The following is a 14,796-nucleotide window of genomic DNA, read 5'->3' on the forward strand; positions in this document are numbered from 1 at the left end:
TTTCTTACACCTGCTCTACATGCATTCCAATCCAAAGGGTTTACATTAGTCAAGTTGCATGGAGTCCTATCACTTCTTGGTGCTTGGTATATCTAAGCATATTATTGTTGGTGTGGCCAAACTGCCTGAAACACTGAGTGCATTAGGCACCCGTAATTCCATCAATATTAAGTTTCTGATAAATTACATATAAAAGGGGTTCTTCTTCGGTCTACCATGCTCCCTGATGCCGGGAATATGCTATGAAGTTGATGCAATAGGTGGTATGCTGTACAAGGACAAATAACATAAGGTGCTTAGCACATAAGGCATCCATAATGCTAGCAATACTAAGTTTCTGATGAAACAAGTGTTAAGGAGTCTTTTACTTCATTTTGCAACCGCAGATAAATTCGTTGTGTATTTTATGCTCCAGTGTTAAGATTGATGAACATTTTACTGATCATTTACAGAAAAATGACAAAAAATGAGTTGGTCTCAATTAACATAAGATCTATATTTGTTGGAATAGATTATTGAACCTCAGCAACATCTCATGAAATAATTGACTCAAGTCTAACACGGTCTTTTCTTGGAACATTAAGATGAGAATTAGAGTTAGAGTTCCTAGCTTTCTAAACACACAATCTTTCACAAACCAATTAGGAATGTTTTCCTTGCTCATTCTTTCACCAAGCACATAAGGCATCCATAATTCTACTCAAACCAAGTTTCTGATGAAGCATATTTCAAGGTGTTCTTTCCTCTAATTTGCTTGATTATTGTGCAGTCATTATAACAAAACCGTTGCAGGTCATATAATGTAAAACTTCCTAAACTTTTTTTTTAAGAAAAACCCAGACGATGAACAACAACTCCAGTATTGCATGGAATGTAAAGGTTTCAAAGTTCCACGATCACATCACTGCCGGAAATGTAAAAGGTAAGATCTTTATAAATTCAATTCAGTTTTGATTAAATATATTTCTCAAAAATTCTTCTGTTGATCGGCATTATATTAAAGAAATGAAACTCAAGGTATCTTTAGGCTTGAGATAAAGCAGATGATGGAAATAACTCCAGGATTCATTCAGATCATTTGAAAAAAGTGCAAGTTATTTTATGAGGTCGGGATGGGTTGCTTTACATCGTCACGAGTTTTGATTACCCATTCCGTATTTACTTATCCGAGTGGAAATGTAGATTTATGTCTTTCAAAAAAAAAAAAAAAAAAAATGAATCAATAATAAATTGTCCTCACCAGTTCTATACCATTAATCATCTTTCCATATCTATACTAAGTTTTAACACAACTGCTCTAAATGACGAAAACAACACCTTATTTTACATGTGACAGCTGGCTTTTCAGCAATGCTTATTCTACTTTCAAGATACGTTCTTGTCACTTGATGTGAAGCTTTTTTTATTTTTATGTCAGCCAGTCACACTCAAGTTTTTTTTTTTTTATCTGTCACATTAGTTTGTTTTTTGTCTTTTTGTCTTTTGGTCATTTAAGTTTGTTTTGTTTTTTTAAATAAATCTTAATATTTAAAATAAATGATTTATAAAAATGTTCAAGGTTTTACTTGACTAATTTGATGGTCCTATGAAAATGGAGGTGGCTTACCTCCATACGCCTGTTTTTAAAAGAGCAGATTTTTTCATCACTCACTCTGAACCTAAAAGTGACATGCTAAAAATAATTCAACAAATTTATAACAATATTTTCAAATAAGTCAGGACAATGAATACATAGCTATGAAGGTTAGAGGTTATGGAGGATCAATGCATGGGTTTCAGACAAAAAGTTGTTTTACAGCATATCAACCCTTTTCAAGTTATTTTATACAGAATCCAGTAATTTTGGAAAAAAAATTTTGCTTTCAAGTTTTATTGCTTCAATATCTTCAAATATTTATTCATGGTGTTTGGTTTGTTTGTTTTGTAGAGGAAAATTGTTTTTAGTTTTGGCTTTGTAGCACATGATTTAGTTTTGCAAAGGGAAAGAAATAAAAGAAAAATACAATAACATCAATAGTACATTTTAGGTCAGGAAGCCAGTATCTTCAAACTGCCTGATCTGATAGTACTAGAAGACAAGATTAATGACAAATGTACGACTACTGGTATGAGAAAATGCAGTTTTATTCAGATTCACAATCACTGAATCAAAGAGAATACGAATGTTAACAGAAATGGATGTATAAGAAAAAATTCTTCATGGAAACTAATCAAACTGCCAACCAACCAATTCTTACCACCTTGCTTGAGAGAATTTTTTTCAACAAACTCTCACTACCCTGTTAAATATTGTGTTAAGAGCATCCTTTCGAACCAACGACCGACAAATATCACAAACTCAGGAGAGCTTTATTTCAGGATTTGTTGGACAATAAACAAAGAAACTGTATCTTTTATAAAACTGTGTTTACTGTCTTAATTTTTACCGACAATGCAACTCTAAAATAAACAAGTGAGATAATTACCCATAGTTATCAAATATTTTCACTGTGGTCTTACCATATGAAACCACCTAGTATATATTAAAAAAAAAAAAATGATGACATGAAATTTTCGCATAAAACTTAGTATTGCTATTGAAGGATAAGGAATTATTGTAATGTTGGGACCAGATTGGAGAGGAAAGTTAGGCAGCAAGAAATTTATTCACATTACATTTAAATTTTTACATGCTGGTGGAAACGGAGAGCAGAAAGGGAATTCCAAAGGCAAGTAATCTGGGGATAGAAGCTATGAGAATAGACAATCTTCCAGTATCTAGGGACTTCTACCATGAAGGGGAGGTATTTACTGCTAGTCCAGTGTATCTGGAATACTTTCTTTATTGAGAGAGCTACAAATGCAGTAAGTTTATTTGAACACATTTCATGAAATGGCTGTTTAACATATTTAGATTATTGTAAGATTAATATAAAAATAAGTCAAGGTGAGAACAATAGTCTGAATAATCCAAATTATTAATCCTCATCTTAAAAATTCTGGAATATAATGTTAAATGTATATCGAGACCAGTGTAGTATGCATGTCACATGATTGCATTAGTAAAAAAGATAAAAAACATTCCTACTTGTACACTATCTTCCAATTGTACAAAGAAAATTAAATCTATTCCCTACTTCCTTTGTTCCAGCTCGTTTGACTCATTGGTCTAGTGGTCTTCATCAATTCACTATTCTGATACCTCATTGTCATACAGCTTCTTATTCCAGTCGCTTCTTTCCAAGAATTGCAAGGTTGTGGAATTTTTTTCCTACTCATTGTTTTCTTCCAACCTACAATCTTGATCTTTTCAAGACTAAAGTCAATAGGCATCTCCTGCCTTTGTAATAATCAACTTACGTTCTTGTTAGTTTTTTACATCAAGTGTTTTCATGCCTTGTCTCGGGCGATTTCCATTTTAAAAAAATACCAAAATTGTAAAAAGAATGTTGTAATAAAAAGTAGCATTTTTCATTAAATTTAAAAGCAAACAAATTATGACTTGATGCCCTTCGTAACACTAATCCCTCCAAGGCACCATCTCGCCCTAGTTCTTTGCCAACTCTGGCATTGTGTTTGTCCATTGTCAAGAATATGATCATCTACACAACCACGCTCCTCTCTGATGTGCTACCACGCTTTTGTTTGACGCCACAGGAACGACTGCTATCCATCAGATTAACAGGATTTTTTATCGTGATTTACTCCTAGATTTGCTGTGTTCTGTCTATGCTCACACATATTAACAGAGTTAGCTTTTGAAGAGTGTGACTCTTCGCTACACATGAATAATAAATACATCTAATCTGTTGAGACTCCTGGGCATTTATTATTATAGACAACAAACTGCGGTGACATTTATTGGGTGGATTTCTATCAGTATTTTATTTCATTTTCGATTTTGAGCGATTATGAAGATTTCAAAGATGGCAGTTTCATGTCTGCCATCTTGTTGTTCTAACTTAGTAACTCGGCATTACTCATGTTTCAAACTTAATAAATGCTTTAAAATTTCCGTTCTTGCAGGGAGGTATCGATGTTCTCCTACATACAGTGCCTGGTATTCCCAAATGGTCACCCATCTGGTACTGATCAGGTTCAATGTTGCTTAATTTTGGTCCTCTAATGAGAACTGGTGTGTCAATGTGATAATGCTGTATATATGTGCATGTAGTCTTTTTTTGTCAAGTTTATTTTGTTTTGCTGTTTTTGATTATTTCAGATGTGTGATGAAAATGGATCATCACTGTCCTTGGATCAACACCTGCTGTGGTTATCTGAACCATGCCAATTTCATTTACTTCCTCCTATTTGCCCCTTGTGGATGCATTCATGGGGCTTTCATCCTCATCGCATCTTCGATTCATTCACTCAATTTGGTAAGTTTAAACAGTTTTAAATGTGAAATCTTTTCTTATTCTAAAAGTTTTTTTTTTTTTTTTACTCATTTTTACCTCTAACAAGGCATATTGCCACTTGAATGTAAGAGGCTACTATTTGGAACTATGTCTAGGAAAGATTAAGATGTTGGTTTACATTATATTTAAACTTCTGCATATCAGGACAATCAGGGAAGTAGGTAGCAGGAAGAGAATTCCAAAGTTTAGCTGTTCGAGGGAAGAAGCTATTAGAGTAGAAAGCTTTCTGGTATTTAGGGACAACAACAAACAAAACAAAATGGTACTTATGCAGAGAATGACTTGTTTTTCATTTTGTAGACCCCATGACGAAGGCTATGACAAATTATGTGGAAAGGATGTGAAAGAAGGCAAGGCAATGAAAAATAATTTTTAAACTCTTTATAGCAGTAATACAAAAAAAAAAAAAATTATTTTCAGAAATTTATAAAAAAACAATTAGTTGCTACACATTATTTAAAAAAAAAAATTTTTTATTCAAGAAACTTATAGGTTGATTTTTTTATTGTATTTCATTTTCTTCATTGAAATTATTATACAATAAATGATGTTTCTTTTTTTCTTGTATTTTAAAACTTGATCAGTGCTCTCTATATTCCGATGGTTTGTGTATGCTGATGGAATATGCCGATGCAATCACTACAGAAAAAACGTATCATTCTCCGTATAACTATGAATATTTCTGAGATTATGTATTGTTATTTGTATGTTTCGAACTGTGCTTGTTGAGAACCTGTAACCTATGTATGGAGTAGACGAGTTAATTTCAAGCAAAGGGCCCCCAAAAGGTTTATGCGACTGATAAACTAATATTCAGCATAATAATGTTGATACATCTGTTCTGGTTAGATCATCAAAGTTATGCAATGTTGAGCTGACCAGTACCAGATGGGTGACTATTTCAGAATAACAAACACTGTATGTGGAAGGATAACAAAACCTTGAATAAAGAAAAAGCTACTGCTCTAAAAATGCCTTCGCCAAATATTTGAATACTAAATATTTAATGCGTTAAAAACAAACAAAAGTTATAGCCTGTTGCAAAAATAAGTGCTTTATGCCAAATTGATGGTTGAATATGTTTAAATTTGTACTCATTTTTGCATTAAATACTAATCCCTATTGGTCCCTTACTGTGCATGAAACGGATACCATAACACTTAGTTCGCTGCACCTTATGATAACAAAGGTCCACACAAAATTTTAGCCAGATCAGCTCAGTAATTTCTGAGGAAAATTAAAACAGACAACAAGAAATATAATAAAAATAATTTGCTAAAAACCACACATGTATTTACACAATAGAATAATCGACCCTCTGCAGAATTCTATACTTGATCATATGGAGCTGTCCTCTTAATTAATCAAGCTCTGCTCAGTTCCAACCATTGTTACCAATCCTGCAGACAAATACATTAATTCTTATCTTTGAATGGCTTTTGAGTCTTGATACTTGATACGTGGTGACTTGTTAGTACATATAAAAACAATTGTAACACAGCTTTTTCAAGGGAGTATGCAATTTAATTTTTTCATAAATTTTCTGAGCAATTGAAGATGTGTTTGGTTAATTAATTCTCATTTCAGTCACATAAATTATTTAGAGTTGAAACAAATATATCAGTTGCAGTTGTTGAGCAGACAAAATTCTAATTATTAATTATTATAATTAATTAAATAAAATTCCATGGAGATACAGTAGAAACCATAAATAATTACTTTCATCTTGGACTCAAAATGCATCACACACAATTGCTTCAGAACCCTCGAATATATAAGGTCTGGGGTTTTATCATTTTGTGCAAATGTGTTGCATGGCAAGAAATTATATGCAAATAACACAATGGATTTGTAATGCGGAGATGTGAATGGGCAAACAAAGCTGAAATTGAGATGAATTTTCTAACCTGATCCCCCACCATCTCTGAAATTTAAAGTAAAATGATTCCTTGTGTGTGATGCGAGTCAGTCCGAGATGGAAACTGATTCTTGAGCGTTTATACTAGTGATGAGATAACACCAGTATTTTTTTTATGATTTGGATTTCGAGTCTGATTCCCCAGAACATTTCAATTTGTTATGATTCCCAATTCTAATTAATAATTCCTATTGTATTTCCAGCGTTTTGTCTGCTTAACAACTGAAACTGGCAAAATGTTTATGCCTTCCAAAATCTAACCTTTGATCTACATCCAAGGATGTGATTACAATGTTCAGGAATGAAACGCCTCTCTATTCTGAAGTAGGATGTGTCTTTTAATATATTATGAAATAGGGTTGGGGGCTATATACTAAAATGTATTTTTTATATTTTGATTTGTGCAGAATTTGTAGTTATTATTACAGAGACAATTCTCTATTGAATGTTATATAGTACTGATTTTAAAAATTAAAGAAAAAGTTTCCAGCTATAAATGAATGTGTGCATGCACAAAACTAATAGAAATATGTCAGCAAGTTGAAAGAAATATTTTGCATTTCAACTTGCCAATATATTTCTGTACATGTTATTCATCCATCCAAACAAAGATTTTACTCATTATAAAACCATCCTTTGCATATAATTACTACTTCCAGTTAATTTCAGTGTTATGTGATCAGTAGTTTAAGAGTTTATCAGTTAAATATTTTTACACATACATGCATCTAGCGTTTTATTTATATCGATTATTGTTTTCTAAACCCGTCACCCAACAGCATGTCCTTATTCGTACAACATGTTATAAATAACAGGTATATGTAAATACTATTGGTTAAAAATAAAATTATAGAAAAAAATTACGTTTTCAATTATGAAACAAACAAATTTGAAACAGAATAAATTTTTGAAAAAGGCAAATGAAAACAAAAAAAAATAAAATGTGGATTCAACAGTAAGTAAAATAAAAATTGAAAATAATTTGCAATCGTTGGGAGTTTTCAATTGATGTAGAAAATCATTGTGTAAATAATAGACAATATTAAAACCTCCTTTGTTTGTTTATTTGGATCAAATCTTTTGAGAAAGTTAAATCATTCACAGTATCATTAAATTAATTGAATAAAATTGTCTAAAATTATAATCAGATGTTCAGATAGGGAGTTTACCGAGTCTTTTCAGATTTGTATGCATCAAGGATGCATTTTGTGCACTTAACAGGAAGTCAAAATTTAAACATTTGATTTTTATTTATTTTGTTTTTGGCCATTTTTCTCTAATCTCTTCTCTTTGTCATTTCAGCAATATTTTCGTATTTATCTTCACGGAGAGTCCATGGTGGAACTTAGCATTCTGAGTTTTGTTATTGTCGTTTTCACCATAGGCTTGGCTGTTGGTGTTGTTGTTGCTGTAGGAATGCTGTTTTTTATTCAGGTAAATCTAATATAAAATTCTACCAGATTTGAAGTTGAACAAATTAAAAAAACATATTAAAAAATAGTTATTTATGAATTCAAGGATCAATTAAATAAAACATACCTTGTTTTATGTGGACTTGATATTCCAGATTGGAGGATAAATTCAATAAAAGAATATCCATCCCAAAACAGGTTTATAATACTGGAATCTGATGCTTTAATAAATGCAAGAGGATCAAATCCCTGAAAGGTACTTCTACAGACCAAACTGGAATAAGGTTATTTCGAAGCTCATTCTTAACATGGCAGGGAGGGGGCTTTGTTAAATATTCTAAATTTTCACCTAATAATTTAATAAACAAAAGATACTGTGAAAATTACATTTAACTTAAAAATCGTATTTAAAAAAAACACATGATCCATATTCTACACAAATAGCCAGTTATAATACTAAAACTCTTATAATCTGTTTATTGCATACTGGCTACATTAGAGAGGAGGAGGAGGAGAAAGAAGTCGGGGTGTAATAAACATAAAACTCACAAACTGAAGATTATGAGTTCATTTATCTTTAGTTGCACCCAAAATAAATTTAAGCATTATATACATTGAATCTTGTCCAAAGTGGTAGTTATTTATATATTAGATGGATTGATCAGATGAAAACATTCCTTATTTTATGTGAACTTCATATTTCAGACCAGAGAATTAAAAAAGCACATAGATGTGTTTCATCATAACTCATGCACAAGGTGATCATTCTATTTATACTAAGGGAAATTAGTCAAAAGTAGTCCTCCACAGAAATTTTTAACAAATAAAAGCAATGAAGAGCAGATAATTCTAATTCATTTCTATATAGAACAAAGGTTCTTCGTCATTCAAAAATCGAAATATTGAATTTCAAGTAAAACCAATAATATCTACTTAATTGTCATGTCACAGTAATGAGAATATCCAATAATTACGAAAAATAAGGTAGAAAATTCATTATTAATGAAAATAGTTTTCAAAGACAATTAGCGAAAATTGAGTTTTGCTAAATTGGTCAAAGATTTTCAGTTTCCAGAAAATATTTACCTTTTTTTGTTAACAGTCGAACTCTGTTTTTTTTTTTGTTTTTTTTTTTTGCAAAACTTAATTTAATATTTCACTTTTTGCTATTATAATGAAGAAGAACCCAAACAAGGGGTATTTGATCCATGTGTATAAATATGGAACAAGAGAAATAAATTTTAGCAGTTTTACAGTCATTGATAACTTCAACACTGACATCAACAAACTAATTAAAAAATGTAAGCATATTACATGAAATCGCACTACGATAATGATTATGATGTAACTTTCAAAATTCGATCACAATTCTGTTAAGTTTTTATCTATTATTTCAGACGATGTTATTTTTATCAAAAAATAATTTCTTGTATACTTTAGACCATTCACCTATAACCTATCTAATTTACTTCAATACTCAATTAAATATATATATATATATATATATATATACACACACACACAATAAAATCGCATAGTGACTGGTACAGCTAGTTAACATATTTTTTTCAAGCTGATTTATGCTTAAGTTAATGAGATGAATGATTTCTAATTGTATAATTATAATTTTATACATATTCAAAACTATTATGTGGATAAAAACAAATCTATAAAAATAATTGTTAGTGTGGGACCTATTAGATTATTGACTCTTTTTTTGGACCCGGTTCAAGAAGGGGGAGGGGGCTAATAGTTGGTGCACTAGCTAAGATGTAATGACAATACTCCATGCATGGGTAAATTGTGGCTTTGTGGAGATATAGGATGTTGGCAGGTGTGAAAAGTTTTGTAGCTCAAGTGAGAAAGCCAATTTTCTTTGCAATATCCTCGATTATATATTTGTTCCAATTCATGTTACCTGTGAATGTTAGGTTGAGTAGTTTGAATGATGAGCTCTCAGTTTGCTTCCAATTTAACTGAGATTCCATAGGTAAGTTTATCTTTATTGGAGACATCAGTTACAGAAAAGGAAAAAATATATAAACACTTACCATAGAAATTTCTTTCTTTTTTTTTACATTTTAGTTGTAAATTTTATTTACTCAAATTGTTTCATTTAAAAATAATATCTTGTAGATAATTTTATTTTTATTTAAATAACATATTGTAGATAATTTTGTTTTTTAATTTTTATCTTAATTTTGTGTCTGTAAATTTATTTTTCATCATATTATTTCATTGCTATAATTGCTTTGTATATTTGCTTTTGTTGTAGTTTCATGGAGTTCTTAAAAATGAAACTGGAATCGAAACCTGGATAATTGAAAAAGTTAGTATTTAAAAAAAAATAAAAAGTTTTATATTTGTCAATAATCAGTCAAATTGTGTAAACACACATTTTCAAGGTTGACAGTTTAGATTTAAGATTGGTTCTTGTCCAAATACCTCCACTAAAAATAACAATGAAAATCTGTATGATGTATGTATCTGTGACGAAACGAAAATATCATATTTCAAAAATATAAATTGATCAAGTAGTCTTATTTTTAAATAAGAAAATCAAATTTTATGAGTAACAGAAGAGCAGTTGTCTTGTCCACCATTTTGAAAACAATTTTACAAAATAAGACAAAGGGAGATAACTCAATAATTCAAACGGAAGATTTATGTTATGTCCACGAATTCTCATTAATCGTTTAAAAATGATTTTTGTAATAAAAAATAAAACTACTCAATCAATTTACATGATTTTTGGAATATGATATTTTTTTTACTTGATCTTTATTTTTTAATATGGGAGGAATTTTGAACAAGAACCTTAAAATGTATCAATCTCTAATTTATATAAATTTGAGGCCAAAATTGTGGTATAAATTATGCATTTTTGGATTACAACTAATAAATTATGCATTTTTGGCTTACAACTAATTTTTGTTAAATTTTAGGATAAAACCTTTTGAGTCACTAATTTTGCATATAAAAATGTTTATTTTGTTATTTAATGTCATAATTATCCATTTCTTAATTGCTCTTTCACATAAATAAAAATGTTTATTTTGTTATTTAGTGTTATCTATATATTAATACCATAGTACTGAAGACGCAGTATAAGAAAAAAAAATGTTGCTTTTGGGCTGTACATGAAACTGAAATATACTTTCTTCGTGTTCTAGCTAGGATCCAAGGGTAGTATCTGTTCTGTCTGGAGATATTATAATGATATCATGGAGTTTCCTTTTGTGCCAGTCATCTATACAATGGAAATGTCACAAACTCCAATACAGTATTAGAGAAAAACCGTAATTACTAGATATTTTCTGATACTACGTTAACCAGATTACATAGATAAATACTTTTACAGTTTTAACATAACGGCTACAATAATATCACAGGGTCTCCATTCATGCTGGCGTCCACAGAATACCCAGCAGCAATATGTTAAATATGAAAGATGCTGCTGTGGAATTTCTACAGGCCCCACTACTAATTATTATTATCCGTTTCTTAATTGCTTTTTCACATAAAATGTAAAAAAAAAAATGAAAATCTTTTAAAAATCTGAGTGAATTTATTTGTACTTACAAGTAATATGCAGGAATTTTCAGACATGACAATCTTCTATATTATTTGGATTACTGTTCACTACCTTTTGGCTGATGTAACCTCCAGCCTTCTTTCAGTGTATCTTGTTGAACTCTGGAATCTGAATGGAATTTCAAATGGAAGCCTTTATTTAATCCATGCGAGTAACATGCTCTTGTTCTATCATCCATTTTTTGGTAGAAGTTTAAAATAATTCACAACTGTATTAGTATCGCCTGCACTGATGATTGAACCTTCAACCTCCAGAACCATGTCACTTAGAAGTGAACTTTACTTTGTATCCATTACATCATGAGTACTTGCATTCAAAATTACCAAATTCAAGAAAAGAAATCTTGAATTCAACAAAGTACACCTGAAAAAAAGTTGCAGGTTACATTGTCTGAAAAGTTGTGAGATTAACACTTTAAAAATGATAACAGTAGTCAAAACAACTGGAACAATACTGGTTCTGAGTATGATCTTAAGACATCCAGTGATGATCCCCCATTTATTAGCTGTGGAGAATGTGTAGTTGTCCCTTAGTTACCATTGCTCCATGGTCTACTTTAGCCCAGAGTGGCAATACCTGTTAGGACATCTGATGCTACCAGATCAGATTCTTCATGACCCAAAATGCATCAAACATTGATGTCATTGTTTTTTTCCTTCGCCCTCGCAAAAGCTCAGTCATGTTCTGTAAAAAAAAAAAAAAAATTACTTCCAAACCAAACACCATGAATAAATATTTGAAGATATAAAGAACTTGAAAAATAAAAACTTTTTCCAAAATTACTGGATTCAGCATTAAATAACTTGAAAAGGGTTGATGTACCATAAAACAAAATAACCAAACCAAACTCTATGAGTGAATATTTGGAGATATAGATATCTTTGAAGTATGAAGGCTTTTTCTAATTCTAAAATTCAGCATTGGATAGCTCGAGATGGATTGATATGCTGTAGAACAAAACAACCAACTCCAACTTCATGAAATATTTGAAAATATAAAGAACTTGAAGCGTAAAAACCATTTCCCAAATTACTGCATTCAGCATTTTAAATGACCCAAAAATAGTTGATATACCATTAAACAATTGACTAAATAATACTAATTATCAATTTTCATCTAAAACAATTAAGAGAAATGACAATCTTCATAATACATGGATTTATGAAAAGATGTGTAGGATCATGTTGACAGAATTGATCTGCTTTGGTGAGGAGATTGACCATTTGTCATTGAACAAGTCTGGATATAATAGGAGCAGGAGACAATGATTAAACTGAAAAGGGAGAAAAAAAAAGGTAGTGGACTTTGAAGTAACGCCTTTTATATGAGTGATCACGTGGCTAAACCAATGGTTGATTGCCCCAGTATCATGTGATCCAGGGTTTAATGCATTAGAAACAAAACAACTCAAATTTTAAAGAAATTGTTAAATACTGATTTTCAAGACTATATCTCAAAAAATCAAAAGTAGATTTCACATTTAAGCATTTCATTTTTACTAGTTATCAAAATATACATTTTCAAAACTAATAATACACTGTATTGTTTTTTTTAAAGAAGCTCCATTTTATGGCTTTAGCTTGTTTATTTTCAATGATTTTAGTGTTTTCTTAAATATGTTTAAGTACAATTTATATGATAAACGGATATAAATAGTAATTCCTGAAAATATGCATCAAGTAATGCTAGGAAGCTTGATTGTATTGGAATTTTATATAGCGCATGTGTTTATAGTCCTGTGGTTAGTGAATTTACACAGAAACAAATGAAATCATTTTGTTATTTTAATGATTTCTAAATATATTCCATAGGGGAGATAATTCATGTAATCACTTTTTCCTTTCATTTTATTTTTGGTAATTTTTTTTTTTTATTCTTCTCATTCTAAAGATTATTAACAACGTAACCATTCCAACCCTGCATGGCAGATTTATCAGCCTTAACGAGATAGCTAAAAAAAAATGATACAGTCAATATTTTGGCCTTTTAATAATACATTATCAAATAATTTTGCTAATCGCCTATTATCTTTCTGGCTAATTATTGCTTAATTGGGCCAGGGTCCAAAGGGTTAATAAGCTGTAATAATAAAAACTGAATAACTCTTCAAACACTGTTTTTCATTTCTGTTTTGTATTTCTTTTATTGTAGGCAAAAACACGAGAACGGTTTGAATCGGAAGGAGAGTTTGTCTTTCCTTACCATCTTGGCTGGAAAAAAAATTTGAAACTTATTTTTTGGCCATCAGGGGAAATTTCATCCAATGGCATCCACTGGCCTGTCGAAGAATCTTGTCACCAATTTACATTGACGGTAAGTTATGGGCTTTAGACAAAACATTGCTAATAAATTCATAATGAAAATTATTTCACAATTTGTATAATTTGGATACTACTGTTGCCATCTTGAGTGTTATTTTCACATTTCGTCCTATTTAACCTACAACCTCTTTCAGGTGTATCTTGTTGAACTCAGGAATCTTTCAGTCATTCTCTAGAATTTTGCCTGGAACTATATTTAATCAAGGGGAGTGGGGGTGACTTGTTGTCATCAAGACTCCAGGGAACACCACCCCCATCTGATAATGACCTGTATGAGAACTCTGTGTGTTGATGATAAAAATAGAAAATTCTCATTTGCTGTGATAACAAAATATTTGATTGTTGATATATTTTCTTGACTCATTGTGTATATGTGTGTGTCAGTTTGACCCAACCTGCTCTGTCCTTTTTTTTTTATAGTCCTTTTATCACATGATCAGCACCAAATTGCTCTTTTCTATTTCTGGGATGCTTGGTCCAGAAATGAAAACCTTCATATGTGATGTTGTCCATTGGTTAAAAGTAAAATTGAATAATTCAGTATGAAATCTGACCAATGATCATGTCTCACCAAGGTAACAAAACTTCTTCACGACCTCATAAACTCACCATCTAAATATACTTTCTCCACATCTGGATTCTCATCAATCTCCATTGTCTTACACTTGTTGCACACAAACCGGTTATCGTCTTTCATAATTCCACTACACTTCTTTTGTATGTAATGCTTACAGGAACCACAAAAATTGAGTTGCATCCAACTTTTTTTCCACAAACTGAGCAATCGAACTTTCCTCTTTCATAGTATTAACCAAAAGTACAACCACTGATCATCAGTTTGGCATTGATAACATTCACTCTCAGACTTTTAGTTTCCATAGTCCCTACATAGTAACTAATAATAATTGAAAATAAATTAATTCAATCAACTTTAAATAATATTTCTAAATAAAACAAACGCTTCTGTTATAGCAAACAATTAATAACATTGAGTTAATTATTAAAATGGCTTTTCTTTAATGTAATATGCAAATAAGGTTCCTTCTTGAATGTAGATTTCTTTTGAATAAATAGTATATATAGAAGTCATGTTTTAGTTTTAAAAATGCTATACTTATACGTAGACTTTTCATTGTTTTTTTTTAATTTCTTG

General features: G+C 30.7%; 1 protein-coding gene across 1 annotated transcript in view; it reads left to right on the plus strand.

Moving 5' to 3' along the window:
• Positions 1-14,796, plus strand: part of LOC145293119 (palmitoyltransferase ZDHHC6-like) — a 57,047-nt gene that overhangs the window by 23,699 nt on the left and 18,552 nt on the right. Inside the window, exons 2-6 of the mRNA XM_080139509.1 lie at positions 831-922; positions 4,202-4,358; positions 7,618-7,749; positions 10,003-10,056; positions 13,474-13,635. Of these exons, the coding sequence (XP_079995635.1) occupies positions 831-922; positions 4,202-4,358; positions 7,618-7,749; positions 10,003-10,056; positions 13,474-13,635 (597 nt within the window). The remainder of the gene's footprint in view (positions 1-830; positions 923-4,201; positions 4,359-7,617; positions 7,750-10,002; positions 10,057-13,473; positions 13,636-14,796) is intronic.

This window comes from Euprymna scolopes, chromosome 14, assembly GCF_053919585.1.
Source record: "Euprymna scolopes isolate OS-2025 chromosome 14, ASM5391958v1, whole genome shotgun sequence".
Classification (NCBI taxonomy): Eukaryota; Metazoa; Mollusca; class Cephalopoda; order Sepiida; family Sepiolidae; genus Euprymna; species Euprymna scolopes.